Here is a 24418-nt window from a genome sequence, read left to right as displayed (position 1 = left end):
GTTTCCTTCCAAGCAAATTGTCAGTGATAAGAGATGCTGATAAGATAAGAGATGATGAAAACGAAATATAGGACCTTATTGCAATGAGTGAGTAACATCACAATAGTGTGGCACAAATAAATGTAGCATTTTGTAAAACTGAGATTATATTTATAAATTATAAATTTTTTTATATAGATGTTTAATAATCAAATATATATTCAGAAAGGTAACTAAATGACTGTTGAATCAACAGCAGAATCAGAATGAGCTCATTGGTGAGTTTGTTTAAACACATAAGGATTTTTGGTAACACTATAATAACTGCATACTATGAATCATCTATTAAGCGTTAGCAAATAGGGAATTCGTTATCTGTTAAGCATCAACTCTACATTAATAAACGTTAGTAAGCAGTTTATAACTGCAGCTACAAATGCTCCATTCTTGACTTATAAGCACATTTATAATGTGCTTAATAATTGTTTTCATACTTTGTAAATGATTTATTTTTCATCACTAAATGAAGTATTGCATTATTTACAAAGCAGTTATATGAGCATAGTTAGTTGTTTTTTTAAGATCATTCAGAATGAGTTAGTAAATGATTAATTAACCATTCAAATTAATATTTATAATTTTTTATTATTCAGGCATATACTAATAGGCAATTTGTATCTTAATAAATGCTTTATAAAGTCAGCTTGATCTAGTTTTGTTACCTAATCTAAAGTAAGGACTATTTATGCTTTATAAATCCCTTTTAAATGACAATTAAAGGGTCAGTTCAATACTAAACAGGAAAAAAAAAAACATAAACGACTTTTCTATCATTTAAAGACAAACGAAACGAAACTGGTAAATATTTGCAATCTTAACTAAAATAAAATTACTGTACAGTTTGAACATTGCATATATTTTTTACTGTTGTTGTTTTATCCAATTTGATGCCATATTTAGACACTACTGTTATTCAGCAATGTTTAAACTACAGTAATTTTGCTTTTTAGATAAGATTGCAAAGATTATTGTTCATTTGATACTGAGGCTTTAATTGCCATTTATAAGGGATTTATAAAGCATAAATAGTCCTCACTTTAGATCAGGTGACAAAACTGCATGAAGTCGAGTAAATAAAGCATTTTTTAACAGAAGCAATTAACTATTAGTAGTTGCCCGATTAATAATATATACAGTACATGTTGATTACAATAGTTTATTAATCATTTATTAACTCATTCTAAATGATCTTAAAAACTTCCAACTACTCTTAAATACAAATGGTTTGTAAATAATGCAATACTGAATTTAGTAATGAAAAATCAACCAGTCACAAATGATAAAAGTACAATTATTAAGCACATTATAAAAGTAGTTATAAGTCAAGAATACAATATTTGTAGCTGCTTTTAGAAACTGCTTACTAACGTTAATTAATGTAGAGTTATTGCTTAACAAGTAATAAATACAGTAGATGCTAATGCTTAATAAATGAGGGTGTAGTTTTTATAAAGTGTTACCGGATTTTGTTTTGATGTCATAACCCATAGGGGCGTAATGCAGACTTGGAAAAAACTTCTGTAAAATAAAAACATTGAAAGTAAATGAAATATAATGCTGTACAGTAATACAAGCGAACATAAAAAGAAAAATAGTAATATAAATTATATGAGTAAATGATTTGACAGAACAGGTTGAAATTTGATGAATAAATATTTGCCTTTTTGAATTATTTTATTATTATATTTAAAATATTATTATTTTGTATATAATATTATTTTATATTCCTTTGTTTGGTGACTTTTATCAATGTTTTTGTATGATTAGATTTGCTTTTAGTCAAGTATTGCTGGTGGGTTTTGTGCTTTTTTTGGTTTGCTTATTTAATAGTTGAAATACTGAAATAGAAAGATTTTGGCAAAAAAAGTCCTATTTTTGGCATGAAATGTTTTGTAACATACTGTAAAAATCCAGTATATTGTAAATAACCATTTTGTTTTGTTTATTTTTGTACATTTTAATTGTGTTGTGCGACCTTGATTTCTGTGAAGTCCATTTTTGATCTTGAAACTTTAACCCAACTGTTTAACCAGGTGACCTTTCTGACATTTGTCATTTCAATAACAGAATGCCATCAAATGATACTTGATTCACATATACCTGACAAAGAGTTTTGGTAGGGCTGTGCAATTAATCGCAATCGCAATCGTGATTTGAAATGTTGTGATTAGCTAATCGCAAAGGCTGCGATATGAGATATATACACTCAAAAAATATCTTTTTTTCTTTCAAACTAATTATTTAAAATGAGCTGAAAAAATACAGTAAGGTTTCATTGGGACAACTTAATTTTTTTATATTTTCATAAATTTGATAAAAAGTGTTAAATTAACTTAATTTTTGTTGAGACAACATAAATAAATTGTGTTGTACCCTGCATTTTTTTCAGTGTATGTCTGAAAAATAAAAGTTAGAGTAAGTTAATATCTTTTTGGTTTCTTTTGAAAACACACTGCATTTTAGCAGCTACGATACAGAATGTTGAGCTGAAGTTTGAATACAAAAGTAAATCGCAAATCAAATCTAAATCGCTATATCTGTTAAAAAAAATCGCAATAAGATGTTTTCCCCAAATTGTACAGCCCTAGTTTTCGGTATATTAACAAAATGTTTTCTGTTCTGTACAAATCAGATTTTTTTAAAAGTTTAAAGTTCTTTAGTATATGGAGATCCTGATAAAGATTCATTGCAAGGCCTGTTGCCTTAGGCTCTTCATAGCAGAAAGCATCTTTGAATTGCTTCGAAGGTCATTAGCTCACAAACTGTTTTCAAGTGCTTGATTATTACTCATTATGGCTTCTCTTGGTGTCAGACTCGGGTTAATTATTGTTTTCTTTTCTAAACCTTTAATCAGGCGTGAAGCTGTAATCATTGTTTTTATTTCTGATTGGCAAAGTTTTTTCAGGTTTAGAACTGTGTGTGTGTGTGTGTGTGTGTATGTGTGTGTGTGTGTGTGTGTGTGTGTGTGCACTTCAAGTGTAAATCAAATTCACATTATTTACGTTTTACATAATTCAAATGATTGAACTTGGACACCTTGCTTTTTTCTATAAAAGCTCCAGTGAATCTTGGGCATCCGATTTTATATTCACAACATTTTCTGACAGCTGCACAACTGAATTACAATTTCATTTAAAAACCTTTCCTGTTCAAACACTCGCTGTGACATTGCAAATTAATTTCACCGTAAGTCCTTGGGACAGTCATTCAATTGAGATGATATTATATCAATCTGAGCATCTTGGCTTTCTGCTGCTACATTAGTATTAAATCTTTGATTTTGTTACAAATATTATGCACTAAAACAATTTAAAACCCTGTTTTCTCATGAAAAAAAGATCATTTCAATTGCAAAGTACAGGTTAGCTGAACTGACAACAATATCCTCTCTGAACCTTTCCATTTGCATACTGTCTTTCTGAAGTAAACACTTTGTTTGTCAGATACAGAACATGTGCGTGAGTTGGTAAAAAGTTGCAAGCTTATTCATGTCATTTATTTATTCCTTACTCTTTTATAATGTATAATAAACGCTTTTGTTGATTGTTATAGGCTATATGTACATGTTGACACATAGCAACTTTACACATTCTAGATAAGCTTCTAAGGATAATCAGTCCCTGACTAAACATTTGAAAGAAATATAAGAAAGAATAAAGACAAAGTATTGAATACATGGATTAATGGATGCATATGTTATATTTTAATTATACATTACAACATTGATGCTGCAAAAGGAACCTTATGAAATTGTAAATAGCTACATAAACTTTTCAGCTGAAGTTTATCATTGGCTGAAAAACAATAACTGTGCATATAGCCCATTGTTTTATGTTCGATCCACTTAAATTTGTAAAAATTATTAAGTTAACCAATTTGTGTCGGGACAACATGAAGGAAGTGTGTGGAACCTGGCATATTTTACAATGTATTTTTGTTGTGAAGTTGTAAAACTGAACAGGAAAAGTTTGAGTCTGTGCAGATCTCAATGTGCCTCCATTTTTATTTTTCGTTTTAACATAATCATATAGCTCATATTCAGTGAATTTAAATAAGAAACTTGGCTATTTAGCTAGCGTAATACCCTCATTTCACTTTTACATTTTGGATAAATATACAAGACTTAATACAAGACTTTTTACAATATAAAACCTGTAATATTTAAAAGTAACTGCACTAATGTTGTTGCTTTTGGCTTAATACACTTAATAATAAAGTAAGATGTGTTACTGCACACAGCCCAGTGAAATCAAGAGTGGCAAGCCTAATCAAGACGTTTCCTTTGCTTTACCTTGTGTGGATTTTTATCGACATTTTAAACTGTGAATGTGAGCACAGTTAAGATAAATCTATCGGTCACAGGTCAAAACATGCTATGGAGGAGTTAAAAAAGACATATATTATAAAACAAATGTTGTTGATGTTCTGTGTTTTTAAACCGGTTAGGTAACTATAAGCTTGAATTTTTGCCTTATTTGAATATGATTTTCCAATGTACAAATACTCCATGTTTGTTTTTACATATAGCTTTGACTTTTCTATTCAAACCATTAATTTGACTTCATGTAAATTAATCAAAAGACTAGTTTGATCCGAAGACTGATTCACCATGCAGATGTTTGTGCTAGTTTTTTATTAGAGCTCCATATGCTTGGCAGCAGATTGGTGTGGAATTTATCCATGTGTGTAATGTAAAGAATTATTGCATATACATCTGGACAACCCTTTGAAGCAAATAAGATAAGAAGGTTGTGCTGTGCCAGCTTTCCTGTGTGAGACTTTTAGCATAATTTCATGAATAGAAGTGGGTGAATGAGATCAAACTGAATTACCACAACGGGTTTGGAGAGTGTGCCTCAATGAGCACATTGGATATTGACTTAACCATCACACGAGGCACTTTTTTGTAAGAAAGTTCATGAAGATTAGTCAAAGAAAGAAAAACATTGGCCTGGCCATGTTAAATAATCAAACAGACTGCTCTGAAATCTGTACTCTGCTGGATGATGCTTGTAGGATTGTCCTTGTTTCAGTTCAAGACAATTCTGCACTGAAAGTAATGAGTCTAACCCATAGACAGCAATTTTCAGTGACATTTATCTGCCTCAGCAAAGTGGGTCTCATGAATTCAGGCTGGTAGATTCAAATAAAATTGTAAAAGGAGTTTTTTTCATTTTTTGTGGATTGCAAAAGGATGAATGAGTCCAAATCCACTCATTTTTAAACTGCTATGGAGAATGGACTGCATTGAACAACTCTCACGAATGGACTGCTAAGACATGTGACACTAAACTAGAGCTGCGCGATATGACAAAAAAAATCATTATTTTCATATCGGATTTAATGATTTAACATATTTTGTAAAATGTTTTAGCTGTCTCACAATATAAATAAAATAATAAGCAAAATAACAATCTTAATTCAGCATTTACAACAACCAAAGACATTACCTAGAAGTTATTGGATATTAACATCAGAAGAAAAGAAAAAAAAACAAGTTTAGAACAAGTAAACGTGAGTTAATGGTGACAGAATTTTCAGTTTTGGATGAACTCTCCTTTTAATGGTGAGTATGGTGAATTTAGGGTGAAATATCCTTTAATATATTTTATTTAGGGTAATCATTACCTGATAATCTATTGCTGGTCAGTAACGCTTTAATCGATGACTGATTAAATTTGGACATTTTAAGGTTTAGTTTGGGCTGTGAGATGCGTCCACACATTACATCATCAAGTGTGTGCAGTTCACCTTATTATGGAGTCACCCTCGTGACACTGCATATTGCGGAACGCATAAAACCCTGTTATGCGCAGATCTCCATTATATCCGCGGATGTTTTAAATAAAATTTGTCTGACAGACTGGCACGAATGGGCCTATGCAGACTCATAAATTGCGCATTAAGTCGAGACATGCGGGGAGCGTCTCCATTCATACAGCGAGCTTCTGAGCTCGCATTCTTTAGAACGAGTTTATTCTTCCGAGGTAATCTAAGAAAACTATAAGTGCTGCGAATATGATGTCGATGAGGATCTAATGGTATTGCAGATTTTTCAAAACAAATATCTTAATATTAAAAAGGAAACGTAAGGCACGGCTTTTGAAAATGATGACATGAAACTGCTGGGTAGTTGCACTGGTTTACCAATACTTGTTTGGGTCTATAAATTTATTAGCATCTTCATAAGGGTGGTAGTGTTTTAAATGATGAAACTGGTGTGTGGTGTTGCCCGCTTTTGATGACACGGGTTGTCTGCGCAGTCTCCAAGTGTAATTAACACTGTATGGCTGTACACTTGTATACTGCGTGTGGCATCCGGAAAGGCAGGCTGCAAAATGCCTTTAGTGTGCAAATATTATCGCACAATTTTCGAACTGTCATTATTGTTTTATCGAAAAATTATATATCGTGATAATTTTCGATATCGAATTATCACCCAGCCCTACACTAAACTATCATCTGTCTGTAAGATGTTTTCTGGAGGTTGTAGTTAGAGAAAATAAAACTTGTAAGGAGACAAAACAGTGTGACACTTATTATGCTGGGCTTTTATTTATGTTAGATGCAAACTGTAGTAGAATTTTACAGAATTTTAAAATTTTTTTTTAGAATTTTTCTTTTCTAGATCAGTCTAAATTCTCTTCCAAAAGAAATAGAGATGGGTTGGAAACAATGAGTCACATCAGAGTCACATATTCTCAGTCACGGTTCAACGTTTTGGCCCAATCCCAATTCTATATTATAGCCCTACCCCTACTTCTGCCTATGCCCCTACACCTTCACCTTGGCCCTTGAGTGTGAAGGGTAGGGATGGAAATGTTCATCTAAGAAACAGGACACTTCTTCTACACACACACATGTTATAATGTCAAAGTAACTGGAAAAAATGATGCTGTAAAAATGTGTAACTTCTGAAAATTCATTGAAGTAAAAACTGCCATTTAGTATTGTAGGTTTGTTTAAATAGTCTAACTGTGCATTCACATTGAAGGCAGCGAGAAAATTGTTCTGGCCACCCTGACGACAACACTGTCTGCCTTCACAGCTTCACTGGCGAGAGTGTCAAAAATCACTACATTGATCTCATATTTAGGCATTCTTATAATCAAACCCTTGGGAACATCTGTGGTGGAAACCAAAGTTCACAGGACTGTGTTCTCTGGAATATTCTGATGTGGTGGACTTCTACAATCCGATTGACTTGATTTTGACTCTCCTTGAGCTCACATTAATAATGACGTGCCGCTTCGCTTATCGTTGGCAGCTGCCATTGTAAAATGAATGACTTCTGCCGACTTTGACACTCTAGCCGCTTTCAGTGTGAATGCACAGTAAGTGTCAAGGGCAATAAGGGCTTAGAGTAATGATATCTGGGGCTTAAGCACAGTAAGAACTTATACAATAAAAAATAGTAAAAGCAAGAGACTGAAAAGTTAGCAGAACGTATTGAGTTAACATGTATAAAGCATATGTGTGTTAATAAGATGAACCTCATTTGAAATAAATAGTTTCTTCTCTGTCCCTAATATGTACTCTGACAGTTGCCAATTATTCATAAAGCTTTTCTTTCTTGTGAAATTAAGAAAATTTACGTTGCAAAATGCAGATAAGATGAAGAGACACTAACATTCTCAGCAAACATTTCAATGCATGCAAACTTTTAGTGGACAAATGTGTTAATATTTGGTGCAGATGCACTTGCTTTAGTTGATAACCATAGGTGACATATTCCTGCTGTGCCAGCATAATTACTCAAAAATAAATAAAATATAAATATCAAAGATAATAACCCATTTTACACACACTCTGTCCCTCTTTCATCATGCAGTGTGCATCAGGTTTTAAAACCTTTTGAATAAGGTCAGTTAATAGTAAATAGATTTCCTGGTTTTGATAGGTTACCTAATTGTTTATTAGAAAGTTGAACAACCAGACTTTACATTGTAGCTGAGAGCATTATATTCAAATGCCCAAAAGGACGTCATGCAAATACTCCTCAAGACGAGTTGAAGATAACTTGATCTTGTGACAGTTGCTGTCTGTGTTATCATGAAGATGTTTGGGCTCTTAAGTTTTTTTCTTCTGGTGCTCCATGTATCTGCTGTTAGACCTGTTCCAGGATTAGTCAATGAAATTATTCATGTGAAAACAACGATGAACTGGTATGACGCTAAGACTTATTGCCTAAATAACTCCGGGCTACTTTTTGTCATCTCAGATAAGGATCAGCTCAACAATATCAGCGGTTCTGCAAACCAACTCTCTTGGGTGGGACTTTTTCGGTTTTCTGTAGATTGGACATTTGTGGATAATACCAAACCCACCTATTTCAACTGGTATGGACAATGTTCAGCAATGAACCCGGCTGGGTATTGGTTTGTTTTGACATGCAATGCTAAACTGTTCTTTGTCTGTAAGATACTTACTGGAGGTTGGGTCGTAATCAGGCAAACTAAAACTTGGCAGGAGGCACAAATACAGTGTGGCATTCCTGGTCTTGCTGTTATACTTAATGCTGCAGACAACAAATTCATCGCTTCTTTGCTGGATGTTGGTTTGTTCTGGATTGGTCTGGCTACAGTTCAAGTGGATTCTCCTTTGAAAGAGACCTGGAGATGGATTGGTAACAATAACCCTGTCACATACTCTCAATGGTTCAGCAACTTGTTTTGTGCAGTGATGGACTGGAATGGATTCTGGTATGACCGCGTTTGCTTTGAGAAACACCCATTTATCTGCTTTAAAAATGTTGGTGGAGTTTCTCAATTCACTCTTGTAAATGAAGTTAACGTGTGGAGTGGAGCTCAGGCTCACTGCAAGTTGTTGACCATGGACTTAGTAATGGTGAGAACTGAAGAAGATTTGATTGCGTTAGTGATGTATGTCCAGAACATATACAGCTCTTCTGTGGACAGTCTTTACCTTTGGATTGGGTTGTATAATAATCCTTGGTATTGGAGCAGTAGCCTATTGAGGATTCAATATTGGAACGTCATGCAACCTAATAATCTAGATTCCAATTACAGAAACATAACACCCAACACACAAGCTTGTGGAGCTTTAAAGGATGGCGAGATGTTTGATGAGAGCTGTAATAATGCTCTTCCTTTTTTTTGTGTGGCCACAGTGCGCTCTATGATCCTGGTGTCTGAACCTAAATCATGGACGGAGGCCTTGAAACTGTGTAGAGACAGATATGTGGACTTTGCCAGTCTGACTTCAAATATGGAGCAGCAGACAGCTGAGAATAAGATCGAAAGTGCCCAGAGTGGTTATGTGTGGATTGGGCTGAACTTTCTGATGGGGAGTTGGATTTGGGTGAATGGAGATAATGTAAGGTATGAGAACTGGGTGACTGGTGGAAAACTACAGTGTCCAGTCGCCCAACGCTGTGGTGCCCTCAATGTAGCAAACGGAATGTGGGAGGCAAGATCGTGTGACGAAAGACTGCAGTTTCTCTGTTTTCAAAAGTGACCTGAAAATCTGCTGAAGAAACAGCTGGAGAGTTTATTAAATAGGTAGAAAGTTTGTAAAGTTAGTAAATGCTTGAATAAAATATAACATTTTAAGCGGTAGTATGTGTTTCTCTAGGATCAGTCTTTTTTAAATTAATTGTTCTGTAGCTGCAAATGTAAAATGGCAATAGAATTTGATAAGCATTAAGTGAAGAATATTGTACTTTAAAAGAAATGTGTAATACTTTAATATTTTGAAAATGCTATTTTAAAGTGCTTTAAATTTCCTTTTTTGTCTGTTAAGCCAGAGACAAAAAGTGGTTTTCAAATTGAAATACATAATGAATCAATAAATATGTACATTTTAGCTTTAAAAGTTGTTGTTTTTTACATACTGTACATTAAAATATGTCCTGTTTAATTGCTTACCTAAAACATTACCCTGAATGACAGTTGTCAGACAAAATATTCATATTGCAGTTAGCTGCACGATTCTGGCTAAAATGAAAAAATGCAATTTTTATTTTTGTTATTTAATTTTTTTTACTTAAAATGAAGATCACGATTTTTTTTTACAATTCTGTAGATGTAAAATAAGGTTAATATGAGTAGTCTATTATTATTGTTATTTCACAATAATATATTAGACCTATGTGTAGGTACACTGCTGGTTAAAATGCTACATTTTGTATAGACTTTGAATAGTGGACTTGAAAAGACTTAAATATGTCTTGGTTGTTAATTCACAGTAAAGTGATGACATCAGAATACAACTATTCATAATTCAGGTATTGAATTATTATGTTTGAGACATATGCTTTTCATCTGCAATTGACAACATTATTAGACCAGTTTTTTTCACTGGTAAAATGAAACATTTGTCATTATCAGATTCCCTCCTGCATTATATCAACATTATATAGGCTACAGTTATACTGACCCAGTAAACATTTATTTTCACACACAACCCTTTGTGTTAGCCACGGAGGAAAAAAATCTATCAAATGCTTGTCATGATCATAACCCTAAAATAGGATATGGTCATTTAAATGATGTGTGCGCTTTTGGTTTCACTTTCACTGCCGAGTATGCTCATGTCATTGCAGCCTTCACTTTGAGAAATAAAAACATACATGCAAATCCTACTTCCCGCACGGCTCCCAAACAATCGCTCTCATAAGATCCGTGAAGCCGGGGCTCCTTCCCGTTTGCAAGGCGAGAGGGGAGTTTGAGCTTAGGTAGATCACGAGAACTCCCCTGCTGTAGTAGCTAATGAACAGAAAGTGAATAATCTGAAGAGATAACTACGTACTTGGAGCATGTCTATGGTGCTGATTTGGATTAGTCAATTTGCTTAAGTTGCATGTTTCAGAACCCGGGAAAAACCCACGTGAGTACGGGGAGAACGTGTAAACTGCACAGAAACATTGAGTGGCTTGGTAAGGACTAGAACCAATACGTTCTTGCTGTGAGGCAACAGTGCTAACCACTGGGCCACCGTGCCAGCCATCGAGGAAAGGAGGAGTAGGGGTGGAAGGGGGGATTCTTCAAAACGAAGATGTCTGTCATATGGAACTTAAGGTGTTTATGGCTTAAGCATCGGCTGACTGGTGAAAAATAAACTGAATATTGTGGGGCCGACTGCAAGCAATCATAAGCATGTGATCCTCTCGAAATTAGTTTCTAAATAAACTTCACTAAATTCAGTATGTGACAGTTTTACAGCATTTGGAGGTGTCCATGTTGCTAAGCAATGTATATAAAACAAAGTGATGACTTGTTTGACTGCCTTTGCACTTCTCTCCTGACCTTAAAAATATAATTGGCTGAAAAGCATAATTAAGATTGTGTGTTTAATCGAGATCGAGATTACCATCTTTTTTCGATTAATCATGCAGCCCTTATTGCAATTTTTTTTTAAATATGTAATGCATAATTAAATTTTTTTTAGTAAAATAATAAATAAGCAGAAGTTTTTTTTTCAGTGGCCTATCTTAAACTTGTGATATTGTTGCATTAACTCTGCTCTGATACAGTTGCAATGCTCAAAACCTGTGTCGTCTCCTTGCTAAGAGTGCCGCTCTTGTTACTGACTCTGCATTTACTCATTGATGGTGCCTAGAAACTACGGGTGCGTTCCAAATCGCCTACTTATGCACTATTCTACACTATTTTGTAGTATAAAGGGTGCAAGTAGTGCATCCACACAGAAATATTATTTTTATTATAAAAAGAATAGTTGCACTTTTAATACCCGGGTGATGCACTTATTTAACTGTTAAAAAGAAATGTGAACCGATACTTCACGCACTCAACAGCCACAGTTTTGCTTACGTACCGCCCATAATCGTTGATACCAAGCCAACCAATCACAGAGCTTGCGCTACGCGTTGTTTATTTTTTGAGAGATGTGTGTCATCTGCCTTGCTTGTAGCCGTGCATTTACACTTTTGTGTGCTGTTTGTGTTGCTCTGCAATAACACTTCTGAAATGCTGGCTGGCAGTAGATTCTTCATGGGAGATTTTTTCTATGAACGCTACCTTAATGTAGAAATAGCTAAAAAATGCTCATTCAAAGGCAGGAACCAGCAGATGTGCAACAACTTTAATCATAAGGTAAACACAAAACATCTGGAGCTCCTTCAAGGTATTGGACACTTGTAAACACTCTGTTCATCAGGCTCACGGCTTTCAGCACCACCCACACTCGTCACGGCTACCAAGCCGACCAATCACAGAGCTTGAACTACACATCATTGTGACTAGGTTTCCCACAATATACAGTGTTGACGGTGTTACCGTTTTTAAGACGCAACACAGGTGACATCACTTTTCCACCATGACACTTTTGTAGGCTATTCATTTTTTTTAAAATATAAATTTGAATTAAATGGAAAATATAATTCTAAATATTTTACTTAAGACGAGAGCATGCACTGTAATTAAAATCTGAACATAGCTACAATGCATCATTTATCACATGAGGAGAACATAAAGAGTTGAATTTACAGAAAGAGAATGGCGGACGATTTAGTGTCAAAAACGCAATGCAAAAGCGCCTGTTTGGCAATAGTTTGAGTTCAAAACCAAATACAAAAAGAGAACCTGAAAACGTTAATGAGGCAATCTGCAAACTTTGCCTGACAAAGATGACAGCATCTGGAGAAAACACAACAAATTTATATACGCACTGTCAACGCACCTACTTGATGTTTAACTATGAGTGGGTTGTGGGTAGACAAGATCAATAGCCATAAATACGCAACTCAGACTCTCATTTTAAAAATCACACAACCATCATCCCACAATGTTTGATAATAAAAAGTCTATTTTTTTAATTAAAAAGAGCGATTTAGCAATGAAACCACAGTGATCATTTTTTCTGAAGTTCAGCTGTTCTTTTTTGCACTTGATTATTATTTGTTTAATGTTAAAAAAATCAAATAATGAATAGGTCGACAAGAGTGTATCCTGTGTGTGTAGGTATGTGTGTGTATGTATGTGTGTGTGTGTGTGTGTGTGTGCGTGTGTGTGTGTGTGTGTGTGTGTGTGTGTCACTGAAGCCGCTATCTTCAAAAAACGAAAGCTGCTTCGTCTGTCTGGCAATATTTCGGCTTTTAATCGAATTTTAATCGAAAGTTAATTTAGATGAGCCAATATTAAAAAACATTGCAGTAAAGTAACTGTTACGTGCGGCCACACATCGAATCTGAGTTCTGATCTCATCTCTCTCTCTCGCCAGCTATCGCTTTCATCCAGACATTGATACAGACTCCACACAAGTCAAGTCGCAAAACTGCCGACAGGTAAAATAGCTGAAGCCTTTGCAAAATCTGTCAAAATACAGCACTGAAATTAACAGGCATAAATGTCTTTGAGCCAAAAAGTCTATCAGTAGGATATTTGTAACAACGCAATCAGAGCCAATGTTATGTAGAAGTTGTGTCACCTAATAATTATTTTAATTGTAATAAAATGAAAACCAAAATAAACAATTCATTGCATTTTTCATTGGATAAAAAATATACGGAAACGAAAAATATCAAAGGATGGCTTGTTTGTATTAATGTGTTTTAAAATTAATAAAAATATGCTCAGCCTATTTAAGCTTAATAGCTATATACGCCGCCAATAGGCAAGCCATTCAAAAAATATAATTTTACTGTGTACTGCGTTAAAATGTACAATAAAAACTAAATGTTGCATATCTCGCTGTCATTTAAAACATGCAATTCATAACACACCAGAGCTGTAGTTTATGCAGTGTGTAAACTTACAGGGAGGTTTTAGTCAATGGTCATACTGCACACCACACTATTGAACTCCAGTATCTCTAAGGGACATTATGTCACAGATAGCCAATATTAACTTAAGATATTTCGCAAATAAAAGGTATTCTAAAAAGGAACAACACGCAAATAACAAAACAAATAAAACGGGTCCTGTGGAGTTCAGCACTTGTCATCTTGCCAGTGTATGCTGTGTAGTGTGTATAGCGCCCTTATGCAGCGCGTGTTGGCAATTCCCGTAAAACTGAAAGTGAAAGTATTATACACACACATTTATAAACTATTTAAAAGCAGAAAAAAAGGAAAAGAGCAACCCCCCACCCCCACAATAAAACCAGTATTATCGGTGTTGTCACATGTGTATTAACCGGTAGGGAAATTTTTTCATTGTCGTCGGCATTGGCGTCAGCCATGGCGAGAGCTATGCGACCGCACAAACCGGGAACCAGCAGACATGCAACAACTTTAATCATAAGGTAAACACAAAACAAATGTTTTCATCTGGAGCTCTTTTACGGGACTTGACACTTGTAAACACTTTCTCCACCGGGCTTATGGGTCTCAGCATGGCCCTTACTCATGACCAATTGCTATGGATTGTTGTGACGTGTAGCTACATTTTTTGAGAGGTGCACATCAGCATTGACGTTAGCCATGGCATATGCGACCACAAGTAGACCGCTTGACGCAGATGTATAAATTAGTCTTTACTCACTTGTAAGTCACAAAGTCTGCTAAATTGCTAAATGCAAATATCATTTATTTGTCAAGAATTAATTTAATTTATTTTTTATTTTTTTACATTAGGCTACATTGCATCATTACACATGGGAACCATTTGGTAGCTTAAGTCTTTAACAGGCATTGTAACTGCCTGGTTAATTTTCTGTCCATAGGTCATTTTTAAGACAAACAAATTCAAAATTTGCTTATAGAGGTGTCAGGAACACAATTTAGTTAAAGAAATGTGTCTTTATTTTTCTTATAGTGCAAGTTAAAGTGTTAAGTACTGGATTAGTATTGGATTCTGATGTATTACGTCATGTAATGCTAAACTACTCTTCATTTTCAGGACATTGGGTTTTAGTTGAATAAAATAAAACTTAAAACAGACTTTTTAAAAAAAGACATCAGGAGCAGTGCAACAATAAACAGGTTATACTGGTCATGTGATTGTATGTAACATCCGCAACATCCATATCTGTGCATCATATTTGTCATTACTTTACTACACTCTCTGGAAAAAAGGTACGCGAGCTGTCACTAAGGTGGTACCTTTTGCAAAAGGTACACATTTTTACTTGATGGTTCCATAATGGTACCTTAAAAGTATATAGTACCTAAAATTTTAGGAGGAACACTATTGTAGTTTTTAGGTATATTTACCCTTAAGGTATTAATATGGACCTTTTAGTCACAAATTTGTACATTTCGAAAAGGTACCACCCCAGTAACAGCTTGTGTACCTTTATTTGTAGTGTATGGTACAGCGTTTCATTACCCTGGAGTAGGTAAAAACAGCAGTGCTTATTTCACTTTTAAACTACAATTGTGAATTACAAAATTTTTTACAAACATGATAGTAACCTGGGGTGGTGGTAGGGGTTATCCCTAAGTATTATGTCAAAAATCTTTATCAGTTATCAAAAAGGTTTGCTCACTTGTGAGATGTGAAGATTTCCATTGCAAAGTACAGATTAGCTGAAGAGACAGCAACATCTCAGATCAACCTTTTTACTTCAATACATGCACACTTGAACAAACACAAACATGGAGATTTATTGGTGGGGTTAGAAATGCATGTTTAAATTGGTAAAGACACAAAGATGGTGTATTCCTTTTATACAATAATTCATTATTTAGTAGAACTATAAAATACTACTGTTAATTAATACGTAAAGTGTAATTTAGGTGGCTGTAACGCAAATTCTGATACTGTTCTCTTCTATAACACTGAATGGAGCAAATTTTAAACCATATGGTTAGTAACATTCATGAAATATTCTTGTTAGATTTCCTCATTTTAGTGTTCTTTTATAAGAAGGAATTTGAATAACATTATCTTTACGCAGTAGCTCAAAATGTACTATTCAAATATTCACAATGACTACATGCAAATGAGCCCTAAGACTAGTTTAAGATGACAGGTTTTTGAAGCAGTTGGTTGCTCTCTGTGTTATCATCATCAAGATGTTTGGGCTCTTGAGTTTCCTTCTTCTGGTGCTGCATCCATCTATTGTTAGACCCGCTCCAGGATCAATCAAGCTAACCATCTATGTGCAGAAGAGTTTATCATGGAATGATGCAATGACTTATTGCCTAAATTACTACCGACTACCTTTTGACATCTGGGACAAAATTGAAATGAAGAATTTAAGCAGTTTTGGAAACCAGCTCTCTTGGGTTGGACTTAGTCGTTTTTATTCAGATTGGAAATGGGTGGATGAGACGAATTCCACTTATTTCAACTGGTTTGGAGAATGTGCTGCAATGAACAATGCCGGGTATTGGTATATTACATCATGCGATGCTAAACTCTTCTTTGTCTGTAAGATGGCTTACGGAGGTTGGGTCATAGTCAAAGAAAGTAAAACTTGGCTGGAAGCAAAACAGCAGTGTGACACTTACTATGCTGGACTTGCGACTGTACTTCATGATGCAGACAACAACAATATCGCTGCTTTGCTAAATGCTGGTTTGTTCTGGATTGGTCTTGCTACAGTTGGAGTGGATTCTCCTTTGAAAGAGACCTGGAGGTGGGTTGGAAACAACAAGCCTGTCACATACTCTCATTGGTTCATCAACTTGTTTTGTGCAGTGATGGACTGGAATGGATTTTGGTATGACCGCGTTTGCTTTGAGAAACACCCATTTGTTTGCAACAGAAGTTCTTCCAAAATGTATGAATTAGTTCTGGTGAATGACATGAAAACGTGGAACGAGGCTCAAGCTTACTGCAGGTTATTGAAAATGGACTTAGTAATGGTGAAAACTGAGGACGATTTGATTGCATTAGTGTCATATATCCAGAAAATATCATCTGTAAAGAATACTTACCTTTGGATTGGATTGTAAAATAACCCTTGGGATTGGTACAGTAGCAAATCAAAGATCCAATATTGGAACATCAGGCAACCTGATAATAGGGATTACACGAGTGAAAACATAGCACCAACCACACAAGCGTGTGGAGCTATAAAGAACGGCGAGATGTTTGATGAGAGCTGTACTGATGTTTTACCTTTCTTTTGTATGGCCATAGTGCGCTCTATGATCCTGGTGTCTGAACCTAAATCATGGACAGAGGCCTTGAAACTCTGTAGAGACAGATATGTGGGCTTTGCCAGTGTGGCATCAAATGAGGAGCAGCAGACAGCTGAGATCAAGATCAAAAATGCTGAGAGTGGTTATGTGTGGATTGGGCTGAACTTTCTGATGGGCAAATGGATCTGGGTGAATGGAGATAATGTAAGGTATGAGAACTGGGTGACTGGTGGAAAACTACAGTGTCCAGTCACTCAACGATGTGGTGCCCTCAATGTAGCAAACGGCAAGTGGACGGCAAGATGGTGTGATGAAAGACTGCAGTTTCTCTGTTTTCAGAAATGACCTGAAAATCTACTGAAGTAACATACAAGAGACTTCATTAAACTGGTAGAAATTCTGTAATTTCTCTGTAGTTTCCTAAAGTGCGGTAAAGGGAGACTTAAAACCTGCTAAAGCACTATCATTTGAGGGTTGAGGTTATCAAATGTGGTTTCTCTGTTTTTCGCATGATGAATTGTTTTTGGATTAGTAGTTTGTTAGCTATTCTAAAGGGACTGTGTAGTTGGTTAAAATTTAGGGGTTGAGATCTGTCATCAAGATTGCTAATGAATAGAAACAGCTTAGTTTTTGCGCTTTGGGTGTAATAAAAATGCAGAAAAAATAAAATGCATTATTATTATTAGTAGTATTCATAGCTGTTGATGTTGTTTTAATTGTATTGTAATAATAATTTCAATAATAGGATCTCTTTGACAGTAGGGCTGCACCATTCTGGCTAAATTGAGAAAACAATATTTTGGGGTTAAAATTCAAGATTTTCTCACTATTCTGTAGATGTAAAATAAAACATTTGTCATCATCAGATTCCCTTATTCATTACATTCAACATTATATGGGCTAGAGTAGTTATTCTGACCTTATAAACATTTATTTTCATGCACAGCACTGTTAGCTATGAAAGAAAAAATCTATGAAATGCTTTTCATGATCATGACTCTAAAATGCGATATGATCATTTAAATGATGTGTGCACTTTTGTTTTTACTCTCACTGCAGAGTGCACTTAAGTCACGGCTGCCATCACTTTGAGAAATAGAAACATGCAAGCAAATCATACTTCTTGTCCCATTAAGACATTAAGATTTTTGGGTGTATTATACCTCTTAAATGCAGTATGTAACACTTTTAACAACATTCTGAGGTGTCCATGTTGCTGTGCAAATTATATAAAGCAATGTGAAGACTTGTGCGTCTGCCTTTGCGCTTCTCTCCTGACCTGGAAAATATAATTGACTGAATCGTAGAAAAGCTGAATTAAGAAAGATCTTGTGTAGGGTCAAATCTAGATTGTGATCTTTTTTTCAATTAATCGTGCAGCCCTAATTGACTGTTGAATGTTGACAACTTGTTGAATGCCAAACTGAATCAACAACAATGTGCATTTCTGTAGTCAGAGCTTATTTTTTATTGTAAAACTGCTTTGAAACAATAAGTGTTATATAAAAAAAGTTGATGACTTGCTTTTGATAAAGGACTATGGCAATAAAATTGATTTTGCTTCTATGTGAAGTAGTTGTTTGTTTTGTTCTTTTTAATTTTCACATTCAATATAGCGTTACATTTACCATTATAAATGGATTTTAGCTCTGAGTGAGTTTGTTCTTGTTTTTCTTTTAACTTTATTTGTTCTTCAAACGCTGCTCCTAAATACTTAAAGGTGCAGTAGGTGATCTGCCAAAAAGCTAACCGCTTAGCATATTATCTTTGGACGGCGGGGAGGGACTGTGATTCAAAGCCACACCCCTTGAAATCGCGAGCGCGCAACAGCCGACAGACAACCCACTAGTTCAGGTCATTCGCCAGTTACTTAGTGCCAGCGCCGTGCAGGAATTACATTTATTATACTTAGCCACACTTACATGCTATTTCAGAGAGAATATTCAGAGTAGCATGGTAAACAATAGAGGAAGGCTGTCATTGTTCAAAAATGACCCAATGTGAATATAAAAGCAACTTCAGCTCAGTAAAGCAGGCTAGGCAGAATAGCGCTATTTACTGGTGTTTTGTTGTTAAACTAAATATAAATCTACATTATAGATGCTGTAAAAGAACCTTATGAAACTGAAAATAATCACATCAATCTTTCACCAGGAGATTTAAGTGGCTGAACAACACGCCTGTGCATATAAGTCATTCATAACAAGACACCATATTGTTGTCTATGAATTTTACTTTTCTAGTTACTATTGGAATGTGAAGAAACTTTCAACCAGCACAACCAAAAATGTTTCTGAAGACAATCACCTACTGCACCTTTAAATGGAGAAAAATCCTGCAATGATTTATTCCAAAATCTTGTTGTCTTTAGTTGAAGAATGAAAGTCATATTCTTCTTTGATGGCCTTTGGTTAACGGAAGAATCATAAAATTTAGTCTAAGACGAATAATTTCATGATATCATGAAGTGTCCTTATTTTTGTCAAGCTGGGTTACTGCTAAATTAGCAAATAAAAAATATGCCTGCATGAGGTTGGCATAATTGACTTGACACTTCTATTCCAAGCTGTCATGTGAGATCCTCACCATATGCCCTCTGTTCAGATCCATTATGACAGTTTTTGGGATAAGTCGGTCTCTAAACAACACATTTAGCAACAGTCTCACAGCTACACATCACACGTTACATGAAGATGTTATCTAGTCTCTGTGATCTCATTTGTCAGCACATGGCGGTAGATGTTGGAAACACCAGTGGAATATGCCCCATGCACAATTTAAAGCATCGCTTTAATAAAACATTGATTTTTTTATCTTTTGTGTCTCTACAGGGTTGTCAAAGAAGAAGTCTCGGACGACAACGCCAAACTGCCTTGTTTCAATGGGAGAGTGGTGTCATGGGTGAGCCGTGAATTAACTTCTGGCTTATATAACATCTGAATCAGAGTGGAAAAGGCAGGCAGTCATGCATTCATATGTCATAAGAAAGAGGCAGCACATGCGCTAAATCATAAACTGGACATCGGCAGTTTCAGCTCACCAATTCATTACACTATTTAAGTCTGAAAGGCACTTTGAAGTCTGACTGAATCTAAAGTGTAATGCATAATTCAGCAAATTGCATTCTGCTGGATGCAGTTTTTATTTGGTCCCTTGGAGGCCTTTGTTTGTTGTAGTGGGGTTTTTTTTCTTCATGAGTTTTAGTGGAACAGTTCAAACATCCTATTCATCCCATTCACCCTAAAATGAACATTTTCTCATCGTTGTCCAAAACCTTCTTTTATTTATTGAAAACAAAAAAAATCCTTAGGAACGCTGGCATAAAGACAAAATAATTATTATTTTTTTACATATAAAACGTAAAGCGTCAGTTATATAAAATAAAAATATTAATAATAATGCAATGTACTCTTTTTCTTTCTCTAATAACAAAAGAAGAAAGGCCTCTAAACTGACAGTCAGTGTTGGGGGTAACGCACCACTAAGTATCACCTATATTACTTATCACGTATATGACTTTTCCAAAGTAGCAAGTATAGTAATGCATTACTTTAAAAATAAGTAATATTATGTGAGTTACTTTAATAAAATGTTACAGGAATTAGTTTTTACCTTGCTTAATTGGCTTTTACAAAATATATTGTGGACAAAAAAGTCAGGTTGAATCACACACTTAATGAGAGAGCATGCTGCGAGTGTATAGACCCTAACATAGACGATCGGCTCGCACTTATCATCATCATATGGTCACAGCAGAGATGAGTCTGTGTACTGTTCTAGTAACTGAATAACATTCCATGAAATTGGTTCCATTCAATGATATTGGTTTATTTTGAGTAAAAGGTGGTAACCTGTATGTTAGAACTTACTAAACACGTAAACCATTTCACGACAACTCAATTTAATTTAATGAATTGGTTTGACCAGTTCACTTAGAAGATCCGGTTAAAACAAACTATTTATTCGAGAATCACTTCAGACAGTCAGAATAAGAAACAATGGCAGGCTGGAGACTTACATTTTTGCAATGGATTCTTGTTATTTTGAACTCATCGAAGTAAAGAAGTGGATTGTTGTTAAGTGTTGATTATGTTAGGGTTGGGCCGATAGAAGATGCCATCGTCCATCCCCGATGGCCAATAGACAACACGATGCTGAGCCGGCATCGCCGATCCTCCACCCCACCTCCATCACAAACCTGCTCGCGAAAAATAGACACTTAGGCCCTGTTTACACTAATACATCTTAGTATTAAAATGGCATTTTAGAACGAAAATGATTTAGAATAATAAAGGGACTAAGCCGAAAAGAAAATGAATGAATGAACTTAATATTGTAATGCACTACTTTCAAAAGTAACTTTTCCCAACACTGCTAAATTAGCAGCAAACTTAAAAGGGGTCATGAACTGGCTTTTTAAAGTTTTATCCTACTGCTGGAGACCACTTATGGCATTTGTACAGTTTTTATTTTTCAGAAACGTCAAAATCAATAAGTAATAAGTTTCTTTCTATCCTGCTTTTGAGGCCTGCTTGGGAATTGCAGCAATTTTAAGCAAATTTTCTTTGCATTTATGTGTCTGTTTTTAGCTTGTACTGGCCGAGAGCTCTCACACAGATGGGATGTCAGTGTGCACTGACAGTCATACTGAACATCCACCACCACTGGAGAGGACAGGAGGCATTGGGGACTCCAGACCGCCCTCATTCCAGTGAGTATCAACACACATGCTCCCTGTGTAGAAAACGTATTGGAATAAACTTACTGTGCACATGCAGCTCTTGCGATTATGCACATGCAGCTCTTGCGAATTCCGCACAAAAACGTGATTAATGGAGTGAAGAAGAGTTTCAGTATGTCTAAGCAATAAGCATGGCATTAACCTGGCCTTCTTGTATATAGTTAATAGATCCACATGCCTTATTTTCAATTTGGATGAATTCTAGATTGAGTTTAATGGAGAAATCATATGACCTCTTACTGTAATTTATTTGTATTATATGGGTGGTTTTAGAGTTGTGCACATTTCGTGTTTCTAAGATAAACCTTTTAGTAGGGATGTAACGGTATCAGAATTTCACGGTTCGGTAATACCTCGGTATGAATGTCACGGTACGGTATTTATTGAATCATTTACAGGAAAAAAAAAACTTTTGAAAATACTCCAAAAAAGTGCCAAAAGTGTCAATGACATACAAATTAGCCATCTATCTGTAAGCTTTGAAACAGGAACTTCAATTTTAATAACAAAAAATTATTAAACCATGTAAAAATATAAAGTTTCAATTTAGTATTGTTGAAAACTCATCACATTCAACATTTAATCACTCACTCACTTAGATAGAGATGGGTTTAAAGGAAAATTATCATATAAATATAATCTGGTAAAAGCTGGTATCTCTGGGTATTTACAATGTCCCCTGCAACAGAAAAAAACCCTCTCATTTGGGACTGAGGTTTCTGGGACAAGAGAGATATGACTTGGCCCAGGTTGACAGCAGTGGGGTAACGTTGTGCATTGTCTTTCCCCCACTTGAGAAGACAAACCATGAGTGAGATAGAGATCTTTTTGCGGTACAAGTCAATGTCTGCATCAATCTGAACAGTGTGCTGTGTTTCTGCAGTCCCCATGACTGTTATTAGTCGTATTCCCCAACTTGCAGGCACGTGCACACATAGGGCTCAACCTGTGCAGTGCACATGCCCTTTTTAGTCTTGGATAGAAAATGCCCTTCCAAAACGATCAAAAGTGCCCCCGCGACGCGACACAACCTCCGTCCAATCCAGCCCTTCAGTAGGCGCGCGACAACACCTCTCTTGAATATGCGCGCTCAACCCCCCCCCTCGGCGCTTTACAATACGCGCGCCACAACACAGCTGATCAGAACGCGCGCGACAGCACCGCTATTCAGCACGCGCGCGGCGACAACACCCGCTTTAGGTTCGATCATTTCCATCTTTTTTTCATCTCCGCTACTAGCAGCACACTCCATTTCCGCATTACTGGATCTGTAGCGACAACAGACCGCAAAGAATTATGGCCACGCCTGGGCTGATGGGAAATGTGGTTTCAGCTACGTCCCGTTCGCTTCATTCGCCTGAGCAAATTTTCTCAGAAGACCTATAGTTTTACCGAGTCATGCGACTTCGGTAATATCGAAAAAAATTAATATTGCGGTATGACGGTATTTACAATACCGTTACATCCCTACCTTTTAGTATTTAAAAAAACTTTAATGAAACATAGTTATATCAAGTAATTTCTAAAAAAATAATCTTTGTATGTCTGTTTAAGGACATTTTGTCTTAGTGTATAATTGTCGCGATCTAGCATTTGTAGATTGCTGGAAAACTACACATCTGCCACTTAATGAAATACAACTCCCAGGGGTCTTTGCACTCACACACCAGTTCCTGATTCCCCCTGATTATACACACATTAAATACAGTACAAACATGATAATGGAAGCTCATGATGGACTGATTACTAGGATAATAAAGACATCTCATTCACACACACTCTTTGCTGAGTCTAGTTTAACTGTGAGCATTACATAGCATTTACTTGTCTCGTCTGCAATGTTTTTTGACCTTTGATTTGTTTATTGTTTTATGTTGTCTTGCCGCCTGTCCTGTCCATTTGCCTGTACTCTGACTACACTTTTGGATTATCTGTATTCTAATGTCTGTCTCTTTTTTGACTTTTGCCTGGCTGACGTGTCTCTTAATAAACTGCACTTGGATTGTTATACTTTGACTCATTACAATAATATATAAATACTTTAACTTGATGTTATAATATAAAAATATTACCTTTACCTATATTTATATTTATTTATAATTTTATTTTTATGTATTTATTTGTATCTTTATTTAACAAGATCATACATAGTAGTATAAACAGAATAAAATAAATTACAGACTTAGACTTGCACTCTTAGAGTTGTTATTTTCCCATTATCTTCTTAAAATAAAAATTAACTAATTCATTTATCAAAAAAAAAAAAAGATATATATATATATATATATATATATATATATATATATATATATAACTCGGACAAAGAGAAAATTATTAAAATAATGGCATGGTGGCTCAGTGGTTAGCACTGTTTCCTCACGGTAAGAGGGTTTCTGGTTTGAGTCCCGGCTGGGTCAATTGGCATTTCTGTGTGGAGTTTGCATGTTCTTCCTGTGTTTGCGTGGGTATTTGTAGTGTTTGTGTGTGTGTGTGTGTGTGTGTGTGTGTGTGTGTGTGTGTGTGTGTGTGTGTGTGTGTGTGTGTGTGAATGAGTGTGAATGAGTGTGTGTGTGGGTGTTTCCTAATACTGGGTTGCAGCTGGAAGGGCATCCGCTGTGTAAAACATA

At 35.5% G+C, this 24418-nt stretch overlaps 2 protein-coding genes across 10 annotated transcripts in view; both read left to right on the top strand.

Moving 5' to 3' along the window:
• The window catches only part of dvl1b (dishevelled segment polarity protein 1b), a 120075-nt gene that overhangs the window by 4034 nt on the left and 91623 nt on the right, over nucleotides 1-24418 (top strand). For all 7 annotated transcript variants that reach the window (XR_015502003.1, XR_015502005.1, XM_087272524.1 and 4 more), the window contains exons 2-3: nucleotides 19882-19951; nucleotides 21640-21761. Coding sequence is in view for 5 of the 7 variants with exons in the window: in XM_087272524.1 (XP_087128650.1) it covers nucleotides 19882-19951; nucleotides 21640-21761 (192 nt within the window). In the remaining 2 variants the exon portion in view is untranslated. The remainder of the gene's footprint in view (nucleotides 1-19881; nucleotides 19952-21639; nucleotides 21762-24418) is intronic.
• On the top strand, nucleotides 5225-14080 carry LOC141376605 (C-type mannose receptor 2-like). 3 transcript variants are annotated; one of them, XM_087273655.1, is made up of 3 exons: nucleotides 6305-6786; nucleotides 6851-10602; nucleotides 10948-14080. In XM_087273655.1, exon 2 carries the CDS (start codon nucleotides 8092-8094, stop codon nucleotides 9514-9516), a length of 1425 nt encoding a protein of 474 aa, XP_087129781.1. In that variant the 5' UTR covers nucleotides 6305-6786; nucleotides 6851-8091; the 3' UTR covers nucleotides 9517-10602; nucleotides 10948-14080. The 3 variants fall into 3 exon arrangements, with proteins under 3 accessions (XP_087129783.1, XP_087129781.1, XP_087129782.1); XM_087273657.1 differs by having other exon boundaries at nucleotides 5225-9133; nucleotides 13084-14072; XM_087273656.1 differs by lacking the exon at nucleotides 6305-6786 and having other exon boundaries at nucleotides 7174-10682; nucleotides 13084-14080.

Source organism: Danio rerio, chromosome 11, assembly GCF_052040795.2.
Source record: "Danio rerio strain M-AB ecotype USA chromosome 11, GRCz13ab, whole genome shotgun sequence".
NCBI lineage: Eukaryota > Metazoa > Chordata > Actinopteri > Cypriniformes > Danionidae > Danio > Danio rerio.
Note: the sequence above shows the minus strand (reverse complement) of the source record. Positions and strands in the feature narration are given on the sequence as shown.